Source organism: Gopherus evgoodei, chromosome 9 (assembly GCF_007399415.2).
Source record: "Gopherus evgoodei ecotype Sinaloan lineage chromosome 9, rGopEvg1_v1.p, whole genome shotgun sequence".
Taxonomy (NCBI): Eukaryota; Metazoa; Chordata; order Testudines; family Testudinidae; genus Gopherus; species Gopherus evgoodei.
In genome coordinates this window covers 50,115,221-50,140,823 of record NC_044330.1, presented here as the reverse complement: position 1 = coordinate 50,140,823, position 25,603 = coordinate 50,115,221, and the positions used below count along the sequence as shown (strand labels likewise).

At 40.6% G+C, this 25,603-nt stretch overlaps 1 protein-coding gene across 4 annotated transcripts in view; it reads right to left on the bottom strand.

The window, feature by feature from the left end:
* The window catches only part of STAG1 (stromal antigen 1), a 348,090-nt gene that overhangs the window by 154,857 nt on the left and 167,630 nt on the right, over positions 1-25,603 (bottom strand). For all 4 annotated transcript variants that reach the window (XM_030574674.1, XM_030574672.1, XM_030574676.1 and 1 more), the window contains 3 exons: positions 24,921-25,072; positions 10,742-10,815; positions 3,078-3,201 (listed from right to left, as the gene is read on the bottom strand). In XM_030574674.1, coding sequence (XP_030430534.1) covers positions 3,078-3,201; positions 10,742-10,815; positions 24,921-25,072 — 350 coding nt within the window. The remainder of the gene's footprint in view (positions 1-3,077; positions 3,202-10,741; positions 10,816-24,920; positions 25,073-25,603) is intronic.

The following is a 25,603-nucleotide window of genomic DNA, read 5'->3' as shown; positions in this document are numbered from 1 at the left end:
GAATGGGGGTTAGATGGTGACTGGCAGTAGCCACTGAGGCGAGGTGGGGGAAGAGGGTTGAGAGTTCCCCTGGGTGGGGAGATCCAGAAAGTGGGGTTACTGCCAGAGGGCAGCACCCAAGGTAAAGGGGCACCAGGGTCTGGGAGAGACACAGGGGCCTGAGGTAAGCAGGACATTGGCCAGCAGAGGGCACTCCGGAGCTGGAGAGCTAATTCCCAGGATGACCAGCAGGAGACGCTGTGCTGGTAAGTCTTCGCGTTGCTACAGACCCAATTTTATGGGGTTCCACGGACTTCTGTATAGATTATTTAGGTTAATCTTTCTATCTACCCAATGGGACTCAGTGCTCAGTCTAGAAGATAGCATCAGAGATGCTTAGCTTTGCAGTTCTCAAACTGGATTTGTGTCTCCCAAGATAACCTGCTTGTTAACAGCAAAAATGTTTTAAATAAAAAATATACAGAGGTAATAAAAAACAGACCTCAACCCTATTGTCCCTCTGCAAAAGTGTGTACACAGAGTCAATCCCTTACCTCTCTCTAAAAGTGCAAAGTTTCAAAAAGTTCAATGAATAAAAGATTATTGGGGGCGCAACAGATCTGGACAAGGAGAAGTCGTCTGGAGATAAATGTAAGAGGGGAGGGGCACTTTTCATTCTTCCCGTTGAAACCCACTATAACCTAGATCTAGGTTTCTTTATCTAAGATTAGTTCAGAATTGGTCAGAAAAATATTCTAGTCAGCATCAACTGGTGACAATCCATGTTGGGATTGGACTCCCAGTAATCATGTCATTGCCTAAATCCAGTGGAGCTGCAACAGGCAAACTGTCCAGGATTCTCTGTGACAACTGAATCTACCATCTATGTGATTCCAACACGACCTGAAAATTTTGATTGTTTCAGCCAGATCATCTAAATAGGTACAAGAAAAAAACATCCCTTATGGCAATCGAAAAGGATATACCTTATTGTGGAAAGAAAGAAAGAAACTGAAATGAGTGCTAAGTGTCATCGGATGAAAATACTCAACATCCTTACTATAGTCACTGAAGTTAGTGCACCGCCAAGGATGGACTGAGATGGTTGAAGCTCTGTACTTTACTCACTCCAGTTGCTAAGCTTGGATATTATTGCACCAGCATGGGCTTGCAAAGGCAGTGAAACAGTGAAACACTCAAGTCTCAGCTGATGTGACTGCAGGAATACTTCTTATGCACATAAAAAGCACAACAGGACAAGTTTATTGAGTGCAATGTGCGCAGAATACTGTGACAAATAGTCATCTTACCACTTGCCTCCTCCTTGCTATCACTGTCCTTCATTGCTGAGGTCAATAAGACCCTTTCACTCATGAAAGCTGCAGGACCTGGTGGTGTTTTGCCAGAAATTTGTTAACAACCTCAGAGCTAAGTACAAAAAATGGCTGGCAATACTGTTCCCCAATATCCATTCCTCAGGGTTTGTCCTGAGAATCCAGTGTGAAGCTAACTAGTAATCCTTCACAGTACCAGCCTCTCTCACTCCTCTGCTTGTCGTACAAGCTTATAGAGAGAATATTACTGGCAAGGATCATACCGCCTGTAAAAGCAATGCCAAACCAAACAAGCAGGTATATAACCAGGCTGCAGTTGTACTAACCAAGTATTAGCCTTACCATCACACAAAGGCGGAATTCCAGTGAAAACTCATGACTGAGGCAGCTTTCTTAGACTTATATGAGGCATACAACGTGGTATGAGGGATATTACTGCCTCTTTCTAAAAACCTGCAAAATTATTCCATGCAGTGCAATGATAAAATTCTTCTGAGAAGTGCTGACCAATCATAGATTTCATGTTGTCCTTGGTGACCAGGTCAGCAGGCCATGCACTGTCAATGATGGTCTACCACAGAGATCAGTCCTATCACCAATTCTGTTTAATATCTATACCAGCAACCTTCTTCAAACATCACCACCGAAATTTGTGTCTGCTGATGACATTGCTCTGATTAAAACCAAATCCCACTAAGATTGTTTAGATTAAATACTAACAAAACTATCAAATAGTTGGACCAGAATTGTATTTGGACTTTTGTGGCCAGCAGATAAGATATGATCCTATCCCAAAATATTTTGGTGTAACCATAGACCAAAACCTCACAAAAATCACCAGTACCTGAAAAATATTCATGACAAAATAAAGATGTGTGTAGATCTCATCCAAAAATGGGCAGGAACGACCTGATGAGCTGATACAAAAAAAATCTATGGACCTCTGCAGTGGCCCTTGTCTACTATACTGCAGAATACTGTTCACCAATCTGGGCACATAGCTCCCTCACATCACTTGCCAACTCTCAACTTAACCAGTCATGCATATCATTACAGTAAAAATCAAAGCCACAACCATAGCTTCCTTGTACTGCTGTACATTCATTCACCCCAAATTTGTTGCAACACAGAAATCCTTCAGGAGTCTCATCATATTTGAGAGAACAATGATCTCCCAGTACAGGAAGGCCTAAATAATATCTGAAAAAACTGAAGTAAATCCAGAAAACCTTTCTGGCTTGCAGTGCAAGAGCTCAAAGGCTCAGGGTTTTCTCCCCATGAAAATCAGTGGCAAGCAAGGAGGAAGATGACAACATCCCGAACAAACATCTCAAGGATTCAATTGAAGAACCCAATGGCTTTTCAATTCCATGGAAAATAAAGTCCACTATAAACCTATACATCACACGGCAGAAGCACCTAACCTACTCCATAAATGGAAACTTAGATCCAAACCCATTTGTGCGTATGGAAATGAACTTCAAACTGTGTGACATCATGTCAACCAATGTCCCAATCAATCATATTTTGGTTGTTTCTCGGTCATCCACTCCATGTCATCTGAAGCAATCAATTGGATCACCAGCCTAGACCTGGACATCTAACATTGCTGGTTTCAAGCTACATAAATGAAGATGATGACTACAGAAATATATTAGTCAAGAAATAAATGAAAGGAAGAAAAATAATCAAAAGGTGATATACTGAACAGGAAAAGGAAACATGCATTTTTCCTGGTGTCGTATTCTGGAAAATACTACTTACCCTGTCATGTAGTGTCCAACCAACATATTTTAAATAACTATCATTCAGGAAGGCATCACTGTACATTTTCATCCACACTCCGATTTCCTCAATACAAACGGCTCTAATCTCAGCAATAGCATCACTAGAGAAAAAGAAAAAAAATAATACTTTTAACAAGGTTCAAGTCAAACACAATTTTCCCTTCATCCCCATTAGTCTAGTGATAATTTACTAGCACCTTATCATACCACAATATTTATGGGTCTGTCTTTACTTTCTCCACCATACCCCCAGTCTGACTTTGTACTCTTTTATCCTTGTGTTCAACTCTGATATCTCTAAACTTGTCATCCTCAAATCCATCAACTTATCAGTTTCACCCCATCCCCTCTGTATTTAAGTGTGCTGGTTCTGCCATCCTAAAAAGAGTGTCACTCTACTCCACTCCTCAATTACTCCGTCTCTTTTCTTCCATTATTTCAAAGTTCCATAAGTAGCTGTCAATCTCAAATGTCTTGACTTTGTCTACTCCATCTGTTTCCAAAATATGATCTACAAAGATCTATCTGGTTGCTTGACTCTCTTTTTTTGTCCAGAAACTTCTATGAGTGTTCAGGCTCCTTTTGTGAAGAAAAGCATGAAAACCTGGAAGCAATGAGGAGGAATCAATCCAGTTTTTTTCAGCCAGAGACCCCTACTCAGATCTCCATTCCTGAAATGAACTTGAGAACTGGCGGTGCTGGACGACTCTGAGGTGGGGAGAGAAGCTTAAGGCTGCAAAGCCACCAGGTTTGACCCAGTCCTATGATTCACTGCCTGCAGAGAGACCAAAGGAACTGATGCAGGGGCAGGCCACAGTACTGCATGCAAACTGATCACATGAGAGAGGACCAGGGATCTTCACTGTAGTCAGGGAAGTTGTGGATGGAAACACCCATGTTGCAGCACCACCTACTGGTCTTGGGTAGTTCTACAGTTCCCATCTGCTGTGATAACTGGGTCTACAAATTTACCCTAATTGTGACCTCAACTATAAAAAGTGTGTGAACGTTCATAAAGTGTCAAAATAGCCTATAATAAACAATGATGGGAAAAGTTCCAAAAGGAAAAGGGAGAGAGACTGTATTAGTACAAACAAAAAGGCCTACAGATATAATTCAAGGACTGTGTAAAGATTATATCTGAGGTAAACAAGAAAAGTATGAGAACAAAAATTTATGAACCAAAATTGGTGTGTTGGAAAGTGATCTTATTGGAGAACAAAATAATGAGAGGATGGACTATTCTGCCTACCACTCCCTTAAACAAAATGGGGGGGAAGGGGAGAGGAGAAATACGGATAACTAGATGGAGGCTAACACGATGCTGACTGATGGAAAGGCAAGAAAAAAGGAAGGAGCAAGCTTCACCATAACAGCTTCCACACCCACAGTCTCCTGGGAATCCCGACCTCCTCCATCAAAATCCTGAAAGATGCCCTGACCAGACCTGGCCAGAGACAGCGAGCCAGATGACACTGCCACCTCCACCAGCTTTGGCTAAATCCTGAATACCACTAGGGATGTGAGAGCGAGTGACACTGAAACACCTTTGTGTGTTCTTGTCCTTCCCCATTTATTTCTGTTCTTATAGCCCTCTCCTTTTTCCTTTTGTCTAATGAATGGCTGAGCCAGACTCTCAAGACTGCATATTCTGTAACACTGGTATGAATCATGACCAAAAAGGCAACTAAAGCAATATTCTTAACACTTCAATGCTGGTAAAGTTTGCCAGGTCTCAGAGTGGTTGATCAGACCATGTGCTAGATCTGTTTTTTTCAGCAATGAGGCTGCAAGTGAAAATCAACATCAGACACAGAAGCTGCATTTTCTATCTTTGCTATTCATTTCTCTCCCCTTTTGCCTGTGCGTGTTTTGTCTTCTTCGGAAATGGGACAGGACTTTAACAATGACAGCTCAAGCCCATCTCAGCTAACTACCTGTCTTTTCATCAAAAAGGACAGTTATCTTTAATGCCATCCAAGAGACTGTTAAACAGAGTTTTTTACTCTAAAAACTCTGCAACTGAAGGGAAAGGGAACATGGGATGCTGTTACAATGAAAGTCTAATTTAATACTTTATATTTCAAATGCTTTAGCTGTTTTTTTTCCTTCTGTGTATCTTTTATAAAAAAAGACTTAAGGATTTTTATTGGTGTTTGCGCCATGGTACTAAGCAGGCAATCACCATAGAAACTTCAAGTCTCCTTTGAAACTCCCTGGTTCTTTCAACCTACAAGGCTGAACCATCTGTCACCTGCTAAGATGGGTACACCCCAACCTCAAATTAAAGAAACCATTCAGTCCATGATGGAGATAATATTCATTATTAGCAGAGTAGGACAATGAACCAGCTGTCCCTACCAGGTATCTCTCAATTTGTTTTTAATCCATATACAGACATGAGATAAAGAAAAATGCTTTATAAATGCCAATAAATCAGATAGATTGAGCTGTGGGAAAATTTTTACCCTTCTTGGGGAAGCAGCCATGATAAAAAAAAAAGGTGCTGTTTAATCGAAATTGCTATCTACTAAGTATTTCAAGTATACAATATTTCAGAACAGAATAAGCTGGAATCTCTCTCTTACTGGCAGTTGTTTTAAAAAGAGTTTTCTGGAGTGGAGGTAATTATATCACATGCAGACCAAAGTATAGAGGCGGCAGGCCTGAATGAGAAGAAGGGGAGGTTAGTGGAGTCCACAAAGGGGTAGGCCACCTGAACTGTAGCTGAAGGGAGAGAAGAAAATAAAAGGGCTATTTATTTTAAAATGAAAGAAATAGAAAGAGTAATGAAAGAAACAGAATGTAAGGGTTAAAGAACAGTCTAAAAGGTAATTCATAAGGACCAAAACAAAATGGTCAAGTATGTAAGGTTATAAATATAACTAACACAACCATTAGGGCATTCTTGCTGGGGATGCCTTATATCTCAACTCCCGCTGGGCAGATGCAGAAACATTCTCTTTCCAAATTCACCATCTAAACCTAAAAATCATTTGAGAAGAATTTAACAACAACCCCAAAAAAGAAATCCAAGCCATCACAACTATTCCATAAAGCCATTTGTACTCAAGAGGATCTCTCTTAGCTTCTTGAAGGAAACACCACCTAAACAGAGAGAGAAAAGATCCTTCTTGCTACAAAAGTTGACATGCCAGAGATTCTCACAGAACTCAAGGGACATAGAACCGATATTCAGTCCACACTGCTGTTTATAAAAAAAGGACATCTCTGACCTATGTGGGAAGTTCAATATAACTGAAAATGAAGTAGGAAAGAATGATGTCTGCAGCAATATACAACTTGTAGACCAAAATCAAGTATTTGGAGACAGAAGCAGATTATGGAGCCTGCTTCTGCCTATGGAGTCTGCTTTTGCTTACACCACAGTATATCAGTCTCATCAGTGTAAGAAAGAACCAAACGGACTGACAAAGTTCAATAGTTAATAGTACAATTAATCTAATCATATAGTACATATTGGAGTGGCCAATTTGAATAGGGTTATCACAGATGTTCCACTTCAGGGTGTTGTTATAAAACAATGAAAAGTCTTAACTGAAATTAAGAATATGCAAGAGGTGTTCCTTGCAGCTGGGCAAGAGGGCTTGTTTGGAGCTTTCCCAGTTCTCAGTCAGAGCTGCCTATGAAAAACTACATTTGAGGATATTGATCCTGCAGCAACAGTACAATATACAGGAAATCATCCTACAATGGAGGATGCCACAGACAATTCAGGTAAAATAGACTTGGCATTCAAGAATTATGTGTGTGTGTATTCGTTTTTGCTGTATTCATGCAAGGTATTAGGTACTGCGGCCCTTATACAGAAAAGAACTTAACTATATGATTAATCCTTAACTTATGCTTATGTGCTTTGCTTGATGAGGGCTGGAGCACTCAACAACTTGAAATATTGAGCCCAAAATGGATAATCAAATACATTTGTTCACATTCACTTATCGAAGACAAAGATTGCAGTTGCTGCTCTTCTCATAATCTGTTCTTACAGAAAGAACAGAGTCAAGCACAGGTGGCTTTCAGAGGAGAGCATGATGATGCTACTCAATATGCTAACATGCATCTTGACAGAAAAATATTAGGATGTATGAATGAGCTCCCTAAATCAGCACAAGAATAAATATACACAAAGAAGCTCTAAAAGACAGAAATGAAGGTTACTCACCTGCCACTGCAGTTCTTCGAGATGGATTCTGCACATTCCCACTCATGGGATGCACAGATGGTGCAGCTCTGACTGTGGAACCTATTTGAAGGAGTGTGCGTTGAAGCACTCTCACACGTCCCTCTTTCTGCTCCTGCTCACCTCCTGAGGGTGAGGCTATATAAGTGAGCATGGCACTCCACCCGCCTCAGTTCCTTCCACCACTTCCTCAGGTCCAAAGCTGAAGTAGGACTCAGAGAGAAGGAAATGAGGGAAGAGACCATCAATGTGCATAATCCATCTTGAAAAATTCTGGTTACAGGTGAGTAACCTTCACTTCTTCTTGAAGTAGCTTCTGCACATTCCCACTCGTGGCATAATTTCATAAGCAGCACTCTTGCCTGCATATTGTGGGGCATGGAGTCCTAATTAAATAACAATTATAATATTGCAGTACCAAACTGAGCATCCAATGTGGATGCCAGATATAGGGAATAGTGTTTCGTAAATGTATAAAAACAAAGTGGCTGCTCCACAGATCTCTAACATTGGGGTATGTTTAAGGCAGCTCACAGAAGCCAGCTTGGTCCTTGTGGAGTGCAATCTAAACCCCTCAAAGAAGAGGGACAAAGGTTTCTTTTAGGGCTGTCAAGCAATTAAAAAAATTAATTGCAATTAATCGCACTGTTAAGCAGTAACAAGAATACCATTTATTTAAATATTTTTTGATGTTTTCTACATTTTCAAATATATTGATTTCGGTTACAACACAGAATACAAAGTGTACAGGGCTCACTTAATATTTATTTTTTATATAAGCGGCGTGGCCCAAGGGACATATTGGCCATCACGTCCCGCAGCCCCCATTGGCCTGGAGCAGCGAACCGCAGCCAGTGGGAGCTGTGATCGGGCGAACCTGCAGACGGGGCAGGTAAACAAATCGGCCTGGCCCACAAGGGGCTTTCCCTACACAAGCGGCATCCCAAGTTTGGGAAACACTGCTATGAAGTATGGAATTTTTTTTTGTTTTTTTTATAGGCTATGCCACCACAATGCATGGGTGGAGGTGAGGGCTGCAAAATCCCTCAAAACTGCTACTAGTAGAAAGAAGAGCTTTTTCTTCCCTCTGTTTGGTGACAAGACCAAGAGCCCCCATCTTCATGTTAGTTATGTAATTCAAAACCTAAAGTACCTCTATGACCCCTTTCTGCACTAAAAGGAGACAATTTGCAAGCTCTGACTCCTCTCACATCATAACACCAACATATTGCTGGGGAGTGTCAAGCAAACCTCTCTCATCCAAGGCATCTGGTTCAGTGGTAGACCAACACTTAACAAATCCATTACACATCAGCTTGCCTTTCTACTCATAGATGGATCTGGAGTTCTCATTTAGAGCTAACGCAAAGGCACATACCAACACAGTCTGATTCTGCTCTCAGACCAGTTTTAGAGTTAGAGTTATGCCCACTTCAGTGGTATAACTCTAATGTCTTTACAATGAGGTCAGAACACAATCGAGCCCCAGGAGCTCCAGCTTATGCAGTTCAATGTCAGTGGGCAAAGGAATTCTGTCATTCATAAAGTGGTTAGCAATAAGAGATCTATGTTCTAGTCTGCACCATCAAACCTGGCTATATGACGCCACAGACCCAGTGCCAGCTCATCTCTTTCACTGTAGACTACTTGACAAATCACAATCCCGGATCCTGACAGGTAAGCACAGAAGCAGGGTAGCCACCCTATTTCCATCACAACACAAATGCAAAAAAAACCCTCAAATCATTTGAATGTAATATCATGCTTATATCCCTACTTAGCCCACGACCCTGGAGACCCTCTTCTCGACTTACCAACATCTCAGAGACCTGCTGACCTTTCCCTAGTGCCCCTTCACATCTTCATTCACATATCCCTGCCCTCCAAGTACTTGGCCACTCTCCTGTTTTTCATAGTGCTGCTTTCTAGTGTTGAAGAACCAAGCAGATAGTAAATGAGGCTATGTGGGAGACAGGGACAGAATGTGGATGTGCGGGGCAAAAGGAAGCAAGGTTGTGCCTAAAGCCTAGGGGCAAAAGGGTTGTTTGCAGAGAAGAGGGCTATATTAGGGAAATCAGTGCTATTCAAAGAGGTTGGAGGATCCCAGACCCTGAGTCCCAGTGTCTCTGTCTTTTAAGGGCTTCCTCTAAGTTCCTGCCTTAGCTTCCCCAGCAGAAATCCCTCAGTCAAGCTGACGCAACATTGCCATGAGCAGTCTTTCAAGCATCATGCCTTGGCATCGAAAGCCTGAGGGCCCACCTCAGACACCTGCCCAGTTCACAGCATTGCTCTCCCTAACCCAGGCCCCTCTGCACATAACCCATCCTCCAAAAGACCCATGCACATGTCTGGTCGTCTCCATCTATTTCAACATCATCACTAAATTCCTCTGTCCACCTTACCCATGCAGAAACCTCAGATTCCCCTTCCCCTTGTCATCTCCAATCAACTTCCTATCATTCCTACATATTTCTGTTCACACACCCCCAGACAGCCCCACTCTCATCCACCCACTGTTCCCTTTTTGCCCAATCTGTCTCAAGGCTTTCATAGACAACCAAAATGTTAAAGTTGAACAACATATGTTTCTTTATGACTAAAACAGTTAAATTCCACAGTTTCATATCCTGGAAGCTTACTTGGCAAGTTTATATGTTTTTTTAACAATTAATTACAATGTTAAAATATTATCTTGTCTTACATAAATAAACCAAGCAATCAGTTGTAAAATAAGGAACAAATTCACCAGTATGCTCCAGCTGCTTTGCACTATCTCTGAAGCAGCCATAAATCCATTTCTTACTGGCCATTGTAACGTGATTGATTTGCACTGCTCCAAAGTAGCACAAAACTGCCAGAACTTTCTGGTTTATCTGGCTCTAAAAATAATTTAAAGCCCCCAAAACTCCCAAGTGAAAACACTGTTAAATTGGAATTAAGATGGAGAGTACACATCAGTAATTTAATGACAAAAACTACTATAATAATGGTTGTAATAGTAGCTAAAACAAGAATTACAAATCCAGGAAATTCAGAGTTAAGATTAATCTTAAAAGACATCCAAAATGTTAAGGCATGTAAAGGTACAGTGAAGGCACCCAATTAACTTTTTTGCTCTGTACAACACAAAATAACCATATGGTGGTTATTATTAAGGCATTTCAGTATTTGTGGTCTCACCTTAGCTGAAACTGCATTTTAACACTGAATTCATTTTTTTTTCTCCCCTATGGTGTTACTTAGGACCAAATTAATGTTGTCTGGATATATTATTTATTTGGGTAAAAAGGGAGACACCTAAATTCTCTTCCTTAACCTCAAAGATTATAATGGTTTTAGTTTTGTTTTGGAGGGACCTAGAATGTTATACCACAAAAATCAACATATTTTTAATTAAATCTGGCAAATGATGCCTTCTACAGTGCTCATTTTCTTACCGGTATCTGTGAACAAATATACCCTTAAAAATAGAGTTCATCATATTTTCGATTTCATCTTGGTTTTCTTGCAGCTGCAAAAAAGAAATAGAAGATCACTAATATTTCAGACGGACATCCTGATAATTTATAGTACTAGCATCCTGAAACATTATACTATTAGCTTTAAGAAGTATGCTTCATTCAAAGGTATTATAATTAGCATTTTTCTTCCTCCCAATAGGCATAAATAAAAACATTTTATACATACATAGTGCTTTCATGAAAGGAAGTTAATACATCCTACAAACATTAATGAATTTAGACTGAGAAGCAGCCCTTTGACTAAGTATGATCCCCTTCTTTGCAAAGGAAATTGAGGGAAGGAGAGATTAAGTGCCCAATTCTGCTGACCACCTTCAATCTTCATTCAAGTAAGTGGATCTGCAGGTGCTCGGCATCTCTGGAAATCAGGCCACTTACGAGGCCTAATTATGAATTTAGAAGAGTAAAATTTTCCAACTTCTGGCCCCAGTTCAGGAAAGCATTAAAGCATCTGCTTGGCTTTAAGTATGTGCTTAACTTCCATTGACTTCAATGCACATGCTTAATGTTAAGCATATGCTTAACTGCTTCACTGCATAGGGAAACTTTCTAGAATCGGTACCTAGGTGCTTAAGTTGGGGCTAGTTCCCTGATATCAAGTCTCATGCCCTGAAGGGAAGATCTACTGTAAAAACAGACCCTCTAAAAAAATGGCAAAATGAGGATTCACATTGATTCTCCCTGATTGATTTCTGTATCAAATATGCTAATTTTACAAGTAAAATAATTTCTTTTCTGAGTTCCCGTTGTGAAAACTCATCCTGGGGAAGAGTTCAAATGAACAAATAGTTACACCTCACACTTTAGTGTTGCCAATTTTGGTTGGAGGTATTCCTGGAGGTTTCATCACATGACAATCTTTAATTAAAGATTAATCTCTAATTTCTTGAGGCTCCAGGACAATCCCAGAGGGTTGGCAGCCCTACTTCTGAGAGGAGAGGAAGCATTATACACCACTTAACATATGGAAAAAACTGAGGTGCCCAGGAGTTAAGGAGTTGATTTAGTTGGGGATTGGTCCTGCTTTGAGCAGGGGGTTGGACTAGATGACCTCCTGAGGTCCCTTCCACCCTTGATATTCTAGGATTCTACGAAGGGCTAAATTTTCAAAAAATTGCACACATAAATCCCCACAGACACGTTTATTCCACAGTCCAAGCAAGGGATAAGTGCAAAAGGGACAGTTGGGCACATATAGTCCCTGTACAATGCAAAAGGATGAGTATACCCAAAAGGACAGGATTGTGGGCATGGCTTCAAGAACAGGCAACCCAGTATTTTCGGACTCAAGCCAATTTAGAGAGACAAATTAGAGGATTAAGCACATGAAGCTGCAAGGGCATAGGCTGAGCTAGTTTTTAACCAGTGCTGCCTTTGCTGACCTCATATCCTATATGAAAGCAGCAGCAGCTGACACACAAGCCCCAGACAGGCAGCCACATGAACAGACACTTATGGCGGAAGTCATCCTAGATGAGGCAGGGCCTTGTTCATTCTAAGGAAGAACTAGAACCCAAGGAGGAATTCTGAAATGAACTGTTAATTTATGCAGAAATGAGGTAAGTATCTGTGATGGGGTGTCCACCCCACACAAGATTGGAAGGGGTTATTGTGCCTACCTAACTGCCCAGGCTGCACCTGAAGGAGGAGCCAGGGCACAGGGAATTGATTAGATAGGAAGGCTCAGCTCGACAGGAACAGGAGGGACCTGTATAAAGCCCTGAAAGCAGAAGGGGGCTACAGGGAAATAGGCTGCAGTAACTCCAAGGGAGAAGGGAATTGGGAGGCGGGCAAAACATGGGGGAACCAGGAAGGTAGAAAAGGCCTAGTCAGAAAGCAGCAAGGTAGGACAATGCAGGTCTTAGCTACTGATTGGAGGGCCCCTGAGCTGGAAGCCAGAGTAGAAGGCGAGCCCTGGTTCCTTTACCAGCCCCTGAACACATGGCACAGACCAGGCAAAGGACAGTGGACTGGCAGGGAAATTTTGTTTCAGAAATACTTTGTGGGGCATACAAGGGGGAACTACATACTACCTGGACGGAATGCTGAGTCACGAAGAGGAGGCTGTGGTTCTCAGAGGGAGATGGGCTTGGGAGTGAGAAAGGATGACGAGTATGGACACTGCCAGAGGAAGGCGACACCTGGCAGAGCTAATCCCCAGGACGGCCAGGAAGATGCACGATCAACGGTAAAGGGACCCCATGACAGTATGAAAGCAAAGTCAAGGATGCAAAATTTAAGTTTATAAATAATATGGGAGAGGTAGTAACATAGGGTAGGAATAAATGGTCAGTTTTCAGAATGGAGAGAGGTAAATAGCGGTGCCCCCAGCGGTCTGTACTGGGACCAGTACATTTCAACGTATTCATAAATTATCTGGAAAAAGGGGTAAGCAGTGAAGTGGCAAAATTTGCAGATGATACAGAACTACTTGTGATACTTAAGTCCAAAGCAGACTGTGAAGAATTACAAAGGAATCTTAAATAACTGGGTGACTGAGCAACAAAATGGCAGATGAAATTCAGTGTTGATAAATGCAAAGTAATGCATACTGGAAAACATAATCCCAACTAAACATATAAAATGATGAGGTCTAAATTAGCTGTCAACCTGTGGAACTCTTTTCCAGGGGATGTTTTGAAGGCCAAGACTATAACAGGATTCAAAAAAGAACTAGATAAATTCATGGAGGATAGGTCCATCAATGGCTATTAGCCAGGATGGGCAGGGATGGTGTCCCTAGCCTCTATTTGCCAGAAACTGGGAATGGGCGACAAGGGATGGATCACTTGATGATTACCTGTTCTGTTCATTTCCTCTGGGACACCTCACATTGGCCACTGTCGGAAGACAGGATACTGAGCTACAGAATCGCTATGGATAGAAATTTCATGCTCTAATAAAAATATAACATTAGGGATCTATTATCGACCACCTGACCAGGACAGTAATAGTGATGATGAAATGCTAAGGGAAATTAGACAGGCTATCAAAATTAAGAACCCAATAATAGTGGGGGATTTCAATTATCCCCATATTGACTGGGAACATTTCACTTCAGGACGAAATGCAGAGATGAAATTTCTCGATACTTTAAATGACTGCTTTATGGAGCAGCTGATACGGGAACCCACAAGGGGAGAGGCAACTCTAGATTTAATCCTGAGTGGAGCGCAGGAGCTGGTCCAAGAGGTAACTATAGCAGGACTGCTTGGAAATAGTGACCATAATACAATAACATTCAACATCCCTGTGGTGGGAAGAACACCTCAACAGCCCAACACTGTGGCATTTAATTTCAAAAGTGGGAACTATACAAAAATGAGGGGGTTAGTTAAACAAAAGTTAAAAGGTACAGTGATTGAAGTGAAATCCCCGCAAGTTGCATGGGCCCTTTTTAAAGACACCATAATAGAGGCCCAACTTCAATGTATACCCCAAATTAAGAAACACAGTAGAAGAACTAAAAAAGAGCCACCGTGGCTTAAAAATCATGTAAAAGAAGCAGTGAGAGATAAAAAGACTTCCTTTAAAAAGTGGAAGTCAAATCCTAGTGAGGCAAATAGAAATGAGCACAAACACTGCCAGCTTAAGTGCAAGAGTGTAATAAGAAAAGCCAAAGAGGAGTTTGAAGAACAGCTAGCCAAAAACTCCAAAAGTAATAACAAAATGTTTTTAAGTACATCAGAAGCAGTAAGGCTGCTAAACAACCAGTGGGGGTCCTTGACGATCAAAATACAAAAGGTGCGCTTAAAGACAATAAAGTCATTGCGGAGAAACTAAATGGATTCTTTGCTTCAGTCTTCACAGCTGAGGATGTTAGGGAGATTCCCAAACCTGAACTGACTTTTGTAGATGACAAATCTGAGGAACTGTCACAGATTGAAGTGTCACTAGAGGAGGTTTTGGAATTAATTGATAAACTCAACATTAACAAGTCACCGGGACCCGATGGCATTCACCCAAGAGTTCTGAAAGAACTCAGTATGAAGTTGCGGAACTATTAATTAAGATTTGTAACCTGTCCTTTAAATCGGCTTCGGTACCCAATGACTGGAAGTTAGTTCATGTAACGCCAATATTTAAAAAGGGCTCTAGAGGTGATCCCGGCAATTACAGACCGGTAAGTCTAACATCAGTACCGGGCAAATTAGTCGAAACAATAGTTAAGAATAAAATTGTCAGACACATAGAAAAACAAACTGTTGAGCAATAATCAACATGGTTTCTGTAAAGGGAAATTGTGTCTTACTAATCTATAAGAGTTCTTTGAAGAGGTCAGCAAACATGTGGACAAGGGGGATCCAGTGGACATAGTGTACTTAGATTTCCAGAAAGCCTTTGACCAAGTCCCTCACCAAAGGCTCTTACGTAAATTAAGCTGTCATGGGATAAAAGGGAAGGTCCTTTCATGGATTGGGAACTGGCTAAAAACAGGGAACAAAGGGTAGGAATTAATGGTAAATTCTCAGAATGGAGAGGGGTAACTAGTGGTGTTCCCCAAGGGTCAATCCTAGGACCAATTCTATTCAATTTATTCATAAATGATCTGGAGAAAGGGGTAAACAGTGAGGTGGCAAAGTTTGCAGATGATACAAACTACTCAAGATAGTTAAGACCAAAGCAGATTGTGAAGAACTTCAAAAAGATCTCACAAAACTACTTGACTGGGCAACAAAATGGCAAATGAAATCTAATGTGGATAAATGTAAAGTGACGCACATTGGAAAAAATAACCCCAACTATACGTACAATATGATGGGGGCTAATTTAGCTACAACGAGTCAGGAAAAAGATCTTGACGTCATCATGGATAGTTCTCTGAAGATGTCCACGCAGTGTGCAGAGGCAGTCAAAAAAGCAAACAAGATGTTAGGAATCATTAAAAAGGGGATAGAGAATAAGACTGAGAATATATTATTGCCCTTATATAAATCCATGGTATGCCCACATCTCGAATACTGTGTACAGATGTGGTCTCCTCACCTCAAAAAAGATATTCTAGCACTAGAAAAGGTTCAGAAAAAGGCAACTAGAATGATTACCGTTTGGAGAGGGTCCCATATGAGGAAAGATTAAAGAGGCTAGTCCTCTTCAGCTTGGAAAAGAGGAGACTAAGGGGGGATATGATAGAGGTATATAAAATCATGAGTGATGTTGAGAAAGTGGATAAGGAAAAGTTTTTTACTTATTCCCATAATACAAGAACTAGGGGTCACCAATGAAATTAATAGGTAGCAGGTTTAAAACAAATAAAAGGAAGTTCTTCTTCACGCAGCGCACAGTCAACTTGTGGAACTCCTTACCTGAGGAGGTTGTGAAGGCTGGGACTATAACAATGTTTAAAAGGGGACTGGATAAATTCATGGTGGCTAAGTCCATAAATGGCTATTAGCCAAGAAGGGTAAAGAATGGTGTCCCTAGTCTCTGTTCATCAGAGGATGGAGATGGATGGCAGGAGAGAGATCACTTGATTATTGCCTGTTAGATTCACTCCCTCTGGGGCATCTGGCATTGGCCACTGTCGGTAGACAGATACTAGGCTAGATGGATCTTTGGTCTGACCCGGTATGGCCGTTCTTATGAGCTAGATGGACTTTTGGTCTGACCCAGGATGGCCGCTCTTATGAGTACACAAAAAGAGGACTAAGCAATACACAGATATTCAGTTCAAATGAGAAAATGAGCTGCAATGTACAAGATTCAATGGGGTAGGTCACGGGACAGAGTAGAGGGTTCATTCCCTTTGTTTTCCCTCAGTGTTTTCCACAGTGGCTCTGAGATTAGCTGAGAATGGACCCAGAATCGCTGGCCACGGTGTTGAGCAGCAGTAACTGGAAGCACAGCAGGGTACTGGCCGCTTCCACAACTAGCTCTGCTGGTGCTGAGTCACTAAGGTGGGACGTCTCTGCCATCTCAACATGGTGAAGCGCTGCTGAGAGACTATGTTCTGAGCCAATTGTTGATTAAAATGATTGTCTTGAGATTTGTAAATTATCTTCCACTGTTAGTGCTTCTGCACCATCAGCCATGACACTGGCATGAGTAAAAGAAAGCATCTTCCTTGTGCCTGTCATCTCTCTTGGCCCAGTTCTGGGTGTTCCTCTTTCACATCCAGGAGGAAATACAGAATCTACTTATAAATTACCAGATCAGTCTCCACCCTCTGGGTTTTTCCCCCAGAATGAGCATTGACCAAATAAGAATCTCCATCCATCTGACGCCTCAGCTAGCTAAAGAGTCTAGTAAGATGGCAAGTTGTGGGCTGGCAGAAGCTGCCAACACACGAAAACCAAACAAGCAATAAAGATTACTTGCACAATCAGAAATGAACTGGCAATCACAGACATTGGGACATCGACAGGACATCAAAGAAAACTCTAATCTTTTTGTTTTGGTCACAAAGCCAGTCAGTGATGCATTAAAAAATATCTGTTTATTTCTGCTAATGCTGTCACTAGCTGCTCATTGGTTTATGATGATGGTCTAGGCCACCAACTGAGTTATCTGCTGTTCTCCCTCAATTTAGCTAGATGCCCCTTCACAACTCTTTATGGTCAATTTGTCCTTGGAATGTACATACAGGTCTCTCTGTCATCTTTGATCTCATAATCCTCCGGGGCCCATCCACGGCACGGACAATGTCAGTTATTTTTTTCTGATCAGTGTTAATCTTACAGAGCAAATCTCTACAAGCCTTGGTTTCTGCACTAATAGTTCCTCAGTGAGGAACTTAACCTTCTTTTTGCTATCTTTTGGGATCATCACCACAACAGATAAGGCAATACTATCAGGCTTGTTGGTAGCATGTCCAACTCTGTAGTGGCTGATTTTCTATGTGCAGGGTGAATCTGCATCTTAATGATCTATCAGAACATGCTACTCTGGCAGGTGTGGGCATAGTAACATAACGGTCTCAAGTTGCAGTGGAGGAGGTTTAGGTTGGATATTAGGAAAAACTTTTTACCAGCAGGATGGTGAAGCCCTGGAATGCGTTACCTAGTGAGGTGATGGAATCTCCTTTCCTAGAGGTTTTTAAGATCAGGCTTGACAAAGCCCTAGCTGGGATATTTAGTTGGGGATTGGTCCTGCTCTGAGCAGGGGGTTGGACTAGATGACCTCCTGAAGTCCCTTCCAACTCTGATATTCTGTGATCCCTAAGCAACCTGCCAAACTGGCACCCATGTTTTGAATATCTGTCATTCATTTGGGCATGCTGGTGTGCCCTATTGCCTCTGGCTCCTCTCAGGAATCTTTAAAGCACAATGTGCTTTGTGAACAGACATTCAAATGACCATTGGCTGTTCCTTTAGCCACTTTGTGCCTGTTCACTAAACATCTGCTCTGAAAATTTTGCCTAATGGATCACAAGAGCGCAAGTTGAGGGGCAAGAGAGAGAAGCTAACAAGCCTGGCAGGAGCAGAACACAGCAATAAGGATTAGCAGGAGCTCACTGACCATCTCATTGGTGCAGAAACATCAAGATAGAAGGGGGCTATTCGGCAGAGATGTTTTCAGAGCTTTGTATACTCTGAGTTTTCAAGTCCATGGAATTTGATGCAGAACCTACCTGACGCTGTAGAAATGTGATCCAGAATCTACATATTCACATGTAAGAATTAGAACCCACATTTAAAAACCTGGTTGCCTAAAGCTAGACCCAAATTAAAGTGGCCCAATTTTCAGAGACACTGAGCACCCCTGAAATCAATTTGGGCTAAAGATGCTGGGTGTCTTTTGATATCAGGACACTTATTTAGGTTCCTAAATTTAGACCGAAGTGCTTAATTTTAGGCACCTAGGCTTGAAAATTTTGACTTAAGTTTCCAGTCCTTTTGATTGTAAAGAGAACCTTACAAATATGAATTAAGTGCAAACCAGTGCAGGGTTGTCTTCTTCACTCAGGAGACAGCCCAGAAAGCTTTAAAAAGTGTGATGTGCCCATTCGTAGATTCACAGAAACGTAGAGCTGGAATTAAGTCCAAACCCCTGTCCTGTGGCAGCAACAATAAACCTAGAACAGCAGTTCTCAAACTGTGGGTCGGGACCCCAAAGGCGACTGAGACCCCATTTTAATGGGGTTGCCACAGCCAGTATTAGACTTGCTGGAACCAAGGGCTGAAGCAGAAGCCCAAGCTCCACCCCCACCCTGGGCAGCAGGACTTGGGCTGCGGCCCCCTCTCCCCGACCCAGGGCAGGAGGGCTCAGGCTCCGACCCTCCCCCTGGGGTCATGTAGTAAATTTGTTATTGGAAGGGGGTCACAGTGCAATGAAGTTTGGGAACCCCTGACCTAGACCATCCCTGACAGGTATTTGTCCAACCTGTTTTTTCAAATGTCCTGCCTTGGAAGCCTATACCAGTGCTTCACTACTATTTGAGCTAGAAAGATTTTCTTAATATCTGATATAAATCAACCTTGCTGCAGAGCAAGCACATTACTTTTTGCCCTATTTTCAGTGACATGGAAAATAACTGATCACTGTTCTCTTTCTAACAGCACTTAAAACATCTGAAGACTATTAGGTTCCCCTCGGTCTTCTTTTCTTAAGATTAAACATAACCAGTTTTTTTAATCTTTCCTCATAGGTCAGGTTTTCTAAATGTTTTATTTTTGTTGCTATCTTCTGGATTTTCTCCAATTCCTCCACATCTATCTTTAAGTGTGGCACCCAGAACTGGGCACAGTACTCTAGCTGAGGACTCACCAGTACTAAGTAGAGCAGGACAATTACTTCCGTATCTTACACACAACACTCCTGTTAATATGCTCCCGAATGATATTAATCTTTTCTGCAGTTACATCACAATGTTCACTCATGTTCAATTGATGATCCAATGGAATTCCAGATCCTTTTCAGCAGTACTACTATCTAACCCCATTTTGTACTTGTGCATTTAATTTTTTTCTTCCTAAATGTAGCACTTGGCTTTTGTCTCAACTGAATTTCATCTTGCTGAATTCAGACCAATTCTCCAATTTGTCAAGGTTATTTTGAATACTAATCCTGTCCTCCAAAGTGCTTGCAATCCCTTCCAGATTGGTGCCATCTGCAAATTTTATAGGCACTCTCTCCACTTCATTATCCAAGTCATTAATGAGAATATTCAGTAGTACTGGACCCAGGACTGACCCCTCCAGGACTCCACTAGATATGCCTATCCAGTCTAACAGTGAACCATTGATACCTACTCTTTGAGTACAATATTTCAACCAATTTTGCACCCTCCTAATAGCAATTTCATCTAGACTGAATTTGCCTAGTTTGCTTGAGGCTGTCATGTGAGATTGTGTCCAAAGCATTACCCTGTCAAATTAGGTTACCTACACATGATTTGTTCTTGACAAATCCATGCTGGCTATTCTTTATAACCCTATTATTCTCTAGCTGCTTACAAATTGATTAATAGTTTGTTCCAATATGTTTCCAGATATCAAAGTTAGGCTGACTGATCTCTAACTCCTCAGGTCCTCTTTGTTCTCCATTTTAAAGAAAGGTACTACGTTTTCCTTCTCCATTCTTCTGAGACCTCACCCATCCTCCAGGAGTTCTCAAAGACAATTACTAATGTTTCCAAGATTGCTTTAGCTAGTTTCTCAAGTACTGTAGGATGAATGTCATCAGGCCCTACCAACTTGAATACATCTAAATTATTTAAATATTCTTTAGTCTGTTCTTTCTCTATTTTCCTCCTTGTTAATATTAGTTCTGTTGAGTATCTAGTTGGCATTAGCCTCTTTAGTGAAGACCAAAACAAAATAAGCATTAAACACTTTGACTTTCTTGATTACATCAATTATTAGCTTTCCTTCCCTGCTAAGTAGAGGACCTACACTTTCCTTCGTCTTTCTTTTGCTCCTAATGCATTTAAACAGCCACTTTTGTGTTCCTGGCTCATTCCCCTCAGAGACCGAGTACAGATTCTTGAGACCTGAGTGGCTGAACTGGAGAGGTATATATAGAGGAGACTTTCAGGGCCACAGCAGAACAATCTCATCCTCAGTCTGACTGCCTCTGTGCTGTTGAGGAGGATGAAAGTCTCAAGGAAAAAGAACATCAAGCTGGAGCAGAGGGAAACGATCCTACAGCTGGGACCCTCAATCCAGATGATGTCATAGTATCCTCTTGTGTGGGTGAGGATCCCAGTTATTAAGAAGACACAGGTAATAGTTATGGTAATAATAATTATTAGAAATACACATAGTTGGGTTTGTGGTCCATACAAACCCTAAATGGATCCCTATTCTCTTCACCAACAAACACTAGCACCTTATAGGCCTGCCAAAGATCATGCATCTCAGGTGGCCATCATGTATTTGACAGGTCTGTCATCATTCCTGCAGAAGTGGTAAAATGTTACCCATTTCTTGTATACCTATTATGGAGGCAGCAGTTGCAGCTCCACAGTTAAGACTAAGTTGAGTTTCCCCCAAATTTGGGTCCAGAATGAATTTTCTCTGAATTTACAAGTAAATCCATTAATGAATTTATGAATTACATTTCATTTTTAAATGGTTTCTTTGATAAATTTAACATTTGTGTCGGTCTTTTCTTTGCCCAGAATGATCTAAATAACAATGTGATAAACTGGGAAATATCTGTCTTATTTCTTAGAAGTATGGTGTGCCCCTCTATGTATTAGTTTAACATGGATTGTCTGATATGGAACTAGATTAAAAGGGGTTGTTAAAGCAGTGGTACTCAACCAGAGGTACACATACCCCTAGGGGTATGCAGAGGTCTTCCAGGGAGTACATTAACTCATTAAACAGAGTGACTGGGCAACAAAATGGCATATGAAATTCTGCATTAAAAAGAACTAGCAAAGTCAGTACAAACTAAAATTTCATACTGACTTTATACTGCTCTGTATACTATACGCTGAAATGTAAGTACAATATTTATATTCCAATTGATTTATTTTATAATAAGATAAAAATGAGAAAGTAAGCAATTTTTCAGTAACAGTGTGGTGCGATACTTTTGTATTTTTATGTCTGATTTTGTAAGCAAGTAGTTTTTAAGTGAGGTGAAACTTGGGGGTACACAAGACAAACTAGATTCCTGAAAGGCATACAGTAGTCTGGAAAGGTTGAGAGCCATGTGTTAAAGGAACCAAGAAGGAAAGGTAAAATTATGACACAGATAAGAGTCCTTGAAATCTGTTTATAGCAAAATACACCCTACCTGGCTCCAGTCAGATTAAGAACAGCTTACTCTTCCCAAGGCTAACGCCTAGGACCAAAAAGGAGGATACTAAATATTAGAGCACTCTGGATTCAGAAAAGGGTAGAGTGGTTAAATGAATAGCCCAGGACATCAGTGAGAACTGACAAGCTGGCAAGAAGATAAGGAGGAAGAGAGAAGCTGAAACTGCTTCTTTTTGGGCAACAAATCTGAAGTACAGTCCCACACTGATGTGTCAATAGAAGAGGAGAACAAATTGATAAATTAAACAGTAAGAAGTCACCAGGACCAGACGGTATTCTCCCAGGAGTTCTGAAGGAACTCAAATATAAAATTGCAGCACTATTAACTGTAGTATGTAACCTATCACTGAAACAAGTCACTGTACCAGATACCTGGAAGGGAGCTAATGTAACACTTTTTTTTTTTAAAGGGCTCCAAAGGTGATACTGGCAATTACAGGCTGATGAACATAAGTAATTTCAGTACCAGGCAAAATGTTAGAAACTATAGTAAAAACAGAATTATCAGACACACAAACACAATTTGGTGGGGAAGAGTCAACACCACTTTTGTATAGGGAAAAGATGCATCACCAATCTATTAGAGTTCATTGAAGGTGTCAACAAAAATGTGGATTAGGGTGATACAGTGGATACAGTGTATTCAGATTTTCAGAAAGCCTTTGACAGAGCTATAGGCTTTTAAGAAAACTAGGTAGTCATGGTATAAGAGGGAAGTTCTCATCGATCAGTAACGGGATAAAAGATAGGAAAAATAGGGTAGAAATAAATGGTCAGTTTTCTCAATGGAGAAACATAAATAGCCAGGCTTCCCAACCATCTGTAATGGGATCTTTGTTGTTCAACATATTCATAAATGATCTGGAAAAAGGAAGTGAACAGTGCAAAGAATAGTGCAGATTATACATAATTATTTAAGATAGTTAAGTCCAAAGCTGACCATGAAGAGTTATAGAGGGATCTCACAAAACAGGGTGACTGGGCAACAAAATGGCATATGAAATTCTGCTTTGCACTTATAAATGTTACGCATACTGGAAAAAATAATCCCAACTACATATACTTACACAATGTGGGACTGTACCATGGGAAGCAGAGACTCTGAAAAAGATATAGGGATTGTGATAGATAATCAGCTGAATAAGAGCTCCAAGTGAGATGCTGTGGCCAAAAAAACAAATGTAATCCTTGGATGGATAAACAGGGGAATCTCAAGTAGTACTAGACAGTTTATTTTCCTTCTAATTTTGGCACTGGTGTGACCATTGCTGGAATACTGCGTCCAGTTCTGGTGTCCACAATTCAAGAGAAGAGCCACAAGAATGATTTGAAAACGTTCCTTACAACGATAGACACAAGGAGCTCAATCTATTTAACTTAACAAAGAGAAGTTTAAGGGGTGACTTGATAACAGCCTATAAGGATCTTCATAACGAACAGATATTTAATAATGGGCTCTTCAGTCTAGCAGAGAAAAGTATATCATCATCCAATGGCTAAAAACTGAAGTTAGACAAAATTTGACAGGAAATAAGGAGCAAATTTTTAATAGTGAGAGTAATTAACAATTGAATTCACAACGTTAGTAGTAGATTCTCCATCATAGACAATTTTTAAATCAAGATTGGATGTTTTTCTGAGATATGTTGTAGGAATTATTTTGGAGAATTTCTATAGCCTATGTTATATAGGAGCTCAGACTAGATGATCATAATGGTCCCTTCTGACCTTCAAAACTATGAAAAAGGGTAAAAACATCACAGGAAAGCTGTATTTATCCCAAATCCAAGTAGTATAAATTAATGTAAATTACACTTCAAAAAAATCCAAAATATATGCACAGTTAAGACACCCAACCAACCTTAATCCAATTTAACTCTGCATTGTAGAGATATCGGGGGCGAAGGGGGGTATTTTAAAACTAATGGGTTTTTCTAATCAATTTTATCTAGTCTAAGACAATAAACACTAAAATGCCTTTATCATAATCATATAATTTTTGCATGGCGTCATTACAGGGTACAGTTAAAGTTGTTTGGATGACTCATCTGTGCACTTCCGGACATTATCATATTTTGATTTCTTTTAAGTGCAAACTTAACTCTGAATTTCCTGGGATCTAATACTTGATTTTTGGATAATTACATCATCCCCATAATGTTTTTTTCTCACCTAGTACCAGACTGGCATTTACCAAGCGACTTTAATATCCCCTTAGTTTGGTGTTCTTTCAAAGTACATGCAAAAAGAAGTAATGTCACTCTCTGAGCTACAGTTGTGCTCAGGAAAGGGAGAAGTGGGCAATACAGTTGGATGGAGCACAGAATTTGCTTCAAAATCTCATTGTTCTATGTTGAGCAAAAATCTGCATGCTATGCACAATTCTGGACTAATTTTCAGCCTGCCTCATCACGTACATTAATCTTAGAAAATAGCCATCATTCTAGATGTGCAGAAGAGCTAGTGCTTTAAATCTTAGTTGTGTGTGTGAACCTAACACTTGACAATGTAGCCCTAAGTAATATGCTTGAACACACAGAGAACTTCTTTGACAGAACTCATCTCTTGCTTCCCAATATTGTGCTTGAACCACAAAACCTAACTCTCTCCCCAAGTACAGCACAAGAAAGCATGAATAGTTTAAATTTCAAAATCTGTTCAGTGTACCTGATTGATTTGCTCCCCTTTGTTGAGAAGTGGTAGAATATAGACTAATTTGAAAATTTGCACTACAAACAGAAAAAACACTCATATTTTCAAAATTATAAATACTATAAAAGGCTACATTTTTTTCAGGAAATAACTTGTGCATTAGATATTCTTTTACATGTTTTCAGGAGAGTGAATGATATAACTAGGAAAATAGCTTTCGTTCTTTGACTTACCTCTTTCCTTTTTTGAAGCAGCAGCTCCAATCTTTCATTAGCTCTCTTACCAATCATTTTGTTTCTCTCAGCTTCATACTGCCTCTGTGTATTATCCTGGTGAATACTAAGGTTTAAGGCAACATTCACAAGAGCAGTCATAAGCTTCATAGCTGTAAAGAGTGGAAGATAAAGGAAGGTTACTCACCTGTAACTGAAGCTCAGGCACATTGCCTCTGTAGATCCACACTCATGAAACTTGAGCAACCCTTGACACATGGATACAAAACCATCTCGAAAACAGTTCCCATCAAGGTCACATCCAACCCTCTCACTGATCCAAACATTTGAACTGAGAGTATATAAGAAATTGTGGCCCCAACCCTCATAGTTTCTTCCCAAGTTTTCAGAGTAACATTCAAATTCCTTGTTGGGGAAGGAGAGCAAGTGAGTGTGGATCTGCAGAATCTATATACTTAGAGAAGTCCAGTTACTGGAAATAACTTTCCTTTCTCCATTGAAAATTGTCTATGTCGATCCTGACACACTAGGGAGAATGAATATGAGCAACAACTCTGCTCAAGGGAGCTGAAGTAAAGCCCTGCATGGGACTATTTTTTTAATCCCGCTCCCATCCTACCCCACAATACCCACTCTGGTATTGTTTCTGGCATTTTTATCCTGTTTCCACCAGCAGAAACCTT